Here is a 2,625-nt window from a genome sequence, read left to right as displayed (position 1 = left end):
CGTAGATATATATGCATACATCATACAGATATATACGTAAGTGGGTTCTCAAGGCGCTCCGGATTACATTCCGGGGACTCGCAATCGCGGGGTTTCTTGCGTGTTCATTATCGAAATTGGTAAAAACATCTCCGATATCGGCGACTTTACCATTTATTTATTTCCTCGCGTAATGAAAAAAAAATAATAGGTTTGTTCTTTTTAGGTGAACTTCTTGCACGGTTCATCTTTTCTCTTTTTCTTTTCACGTTAGAGAAAAAAAGAGAAAAGATGAACTGTATAATAAGTTAATTCAATTAAAAAGAACAGGCCAAATATACTAACAGCGTCAGTCTAATTCGAATTAATCCTGTTGACTGAGTAAAAAAAAGATTACATGATAGGCCGCTCGCAATCACTCGCAATACGAATAATAGCAATGTAAATGAATAGTGTGATGAGAGGAAAAGGGAGGAGAAAAAAAAGGAGGAAAAAATGCAATCGGCGAGCGTGGGCCTTCGTCGAGCACTGCTAAGATTTTTAACTTTTACAAGGAGACTCGAGTATGAGAGAGAGAGAGAGAGAGTGTGTGTTGTGTGTGTGTGTGTGTGCGCGCGCGCACGCGCGTGTGTGCGTGTATATGCAATTGGTATTTAGTACAATTTTCTGAACCTGCGAGGCCGGCGGGAGATGCATAATGTGTATGTTTCAATGATCACATTTTTCGACATATATTATTATTATTATTATTATTATTATTATTATTATTATTATTATTATTATTGGAATAATAAAAGATTAGTACCGGATCGACGCAGTCGACTTTATTACTATACATCCAGTTTTCGTAGACGTTCCCTCTCCATCGTACCCGAGAGGGTAAAGAAAAGAGAAAGACAATTACCAACGTATGTGTCTCTGACTTTACTGATTTATTATTATAAACAATAAGGTACAATAATACATTATAGTACTATTACATTACTGCGCAGTTAGTTAGAGACGATAGAAATCAATTATGTATGTATATGTATATAAAATTTATATATAAATGACAAATTTTATTTATATATAAATTATATAAATACTAATATACAAGAAGGATGATCGTACAATTTTATTCGATATGCACTTTGGGATAAAGATATAGAAGATTACGATACGTTAAATCGGGCGAAACAACTTCGTCTGTAAACTCGAGACTATCTCCTTAACCGGTCGATTCTTTTCATCCGGATATGGAACTAATCTTCTAAGGTCGGGATCAAGACATCTCGGTAGTTCTTTGGGTCTGGGACTGAGATCCAATTTCAAATCCCTGGTAAGCATTTTAATCGTTTCAAGTTGGAACCAGGTCTTCGTAGTTCAACCAAAAACTTATAAAGATCTTCATCGCGAAGTCGTTCGCTTTCCTGCTTGAAGAAACTCGAGACTGTTAAAGTAATGGGCCTATAAGAACATCAAGATGTTAGTTAAGCCTTTTGATAGAAAAATGGAGCATTATACAAACCTAAAGCTATCGAGGCAATTGGTAAAATCGTCCGGCGACCAACTACGTCTTTTATCCAAACTCGGTCTTTCTAGCAAACCACGTCGCGTCGGCGGTTCCACTTTTTTTCGCCACTGTTCCAGACCGCCCGACTTTCTGTCTAAAGATCCAGCAGTGCTATCCGTATCACCACCGCATCCGATTACACCAGACAGATAAATTGCAGTCCACGCAAGAGGCATTCTATAACGACCCAGGCATTCGCACGCAGCAGCTGCGGCAGCTCTGACCTATACGGAAATGAATAAGACAATAATATGAGAAATTGCCATTTTGAATGCATCAATATTTTATTTTAACATTTTATTACCTTATCTTTATTTTTATCTTCGCGTAAATATGGTTCGGGACACTCCGATATATCGCCCTGCAATACTTTCTCGAGCCGTACGACAAGAAACAAATCGGGACTGGGTTTATTGATGCTCAAAATGCACCTTCTAGTTAAGGTACTTACATCGCTATAAGCGATGTGTCGTCCAAGCATTCTTTTCAATCCCTTTGAATTCATATCGACGTAGAAATTTTCGGACACCTGAAATATAACAATTTGTAATTAGCATTATGCATTCTTGAAATTGTAATTTCAATGATAAAAAATATCATACCTTTTTCTTTTCTCTGGCATCGTATAATGCGAGACTCGCGAATATTTGGCTCCACTTCTAGTTGTAACTTTAATTGCAGACATTTTACGAGAATTTTATGAGCAAACTGTAGATTAGGTTGTTGATTTCTTGCCAGTCTTGCCACTCGTCGTCAGCTGAGAAGTATGTGCCCTTTATTGCACTATGGTGCAGACATTAAAACGAAATATTGACCTTTAATTAATTTTTATTAAAATACAGTTGTTTTCCAAATAATAAAAATTATATGGACACATTATCCAAATGATTCTGGAGCGATTGGATTAAAAAAAAATATTTTTTAAATACTTTCTGCTAATTATACGCTTAATTGATTTTAATTAATTGTGATTAATGTATGGTTTTCCAAACTCTGAAAAGTTTTTTCCAAATATCTCCAAATGATTTCCAAACGATTGGGTTAGTTAATTTTCAATAATTTTTAATTTATTTGCTAAATATACGTCGGTC

The 2,625-nt window shown here is 35.8% G+C and overlaps 1 protein-coding gene across 1 annotated transcript; it reads right to left on the bottom strand.

The window, feature by feature from the left end:
- Nucleotides 1-780: 780 nt before the first annotated feature.
- Nucleotides 781-2,613, bottom strand: LOC112464790 (dedicator of cytokinesis protein 6-like). The gene is made up of 4 exons (XM_025031989.1): nucleotides 2,137-2,613; nucleotides 1,839-2,063; nucleotides 1,490-1,758; nucleotides 781-1,428 (listed from the first exon to the last, which is right to left on the bottom strand). The coding sequence occupies exons 2-4, from the start codon at nucleotides 2,037-2,039 to the stop codon at nucleotides 1,290-1,292; spliced, it is 609 nt and encodes a 202-aa protein (XP_024887757.1). The 5' UTR covers nucleotides 2,040-2,063; nucleotides 2,137-2,613; the 3' UTR covers nucleotides 781-1,289.
- Nucleotides 2,614-2,625: the final 12 nt, after the last annotated feature.

Source organism: Temnothorax curvispinosus, unplaced genomic scaffold (genome assembly GCF_003070985.1).
Source record: "Temnothorax curvispinosus isolate PA1 unplaced genomic scaffold, ASM307098v1 QBEX01014590.1, whole genome shotgun sequence".
Classification (NCBI taxonomy): Eukaryota; Metazoa; Arthropoda; class Insecta; order Hymenoptera; family Formicidae; genus Temnothorax; species Temnothorax curvispinosus.
This window is presented reverse-complemented; position numbering and strand designations above follow the sequence as displayed.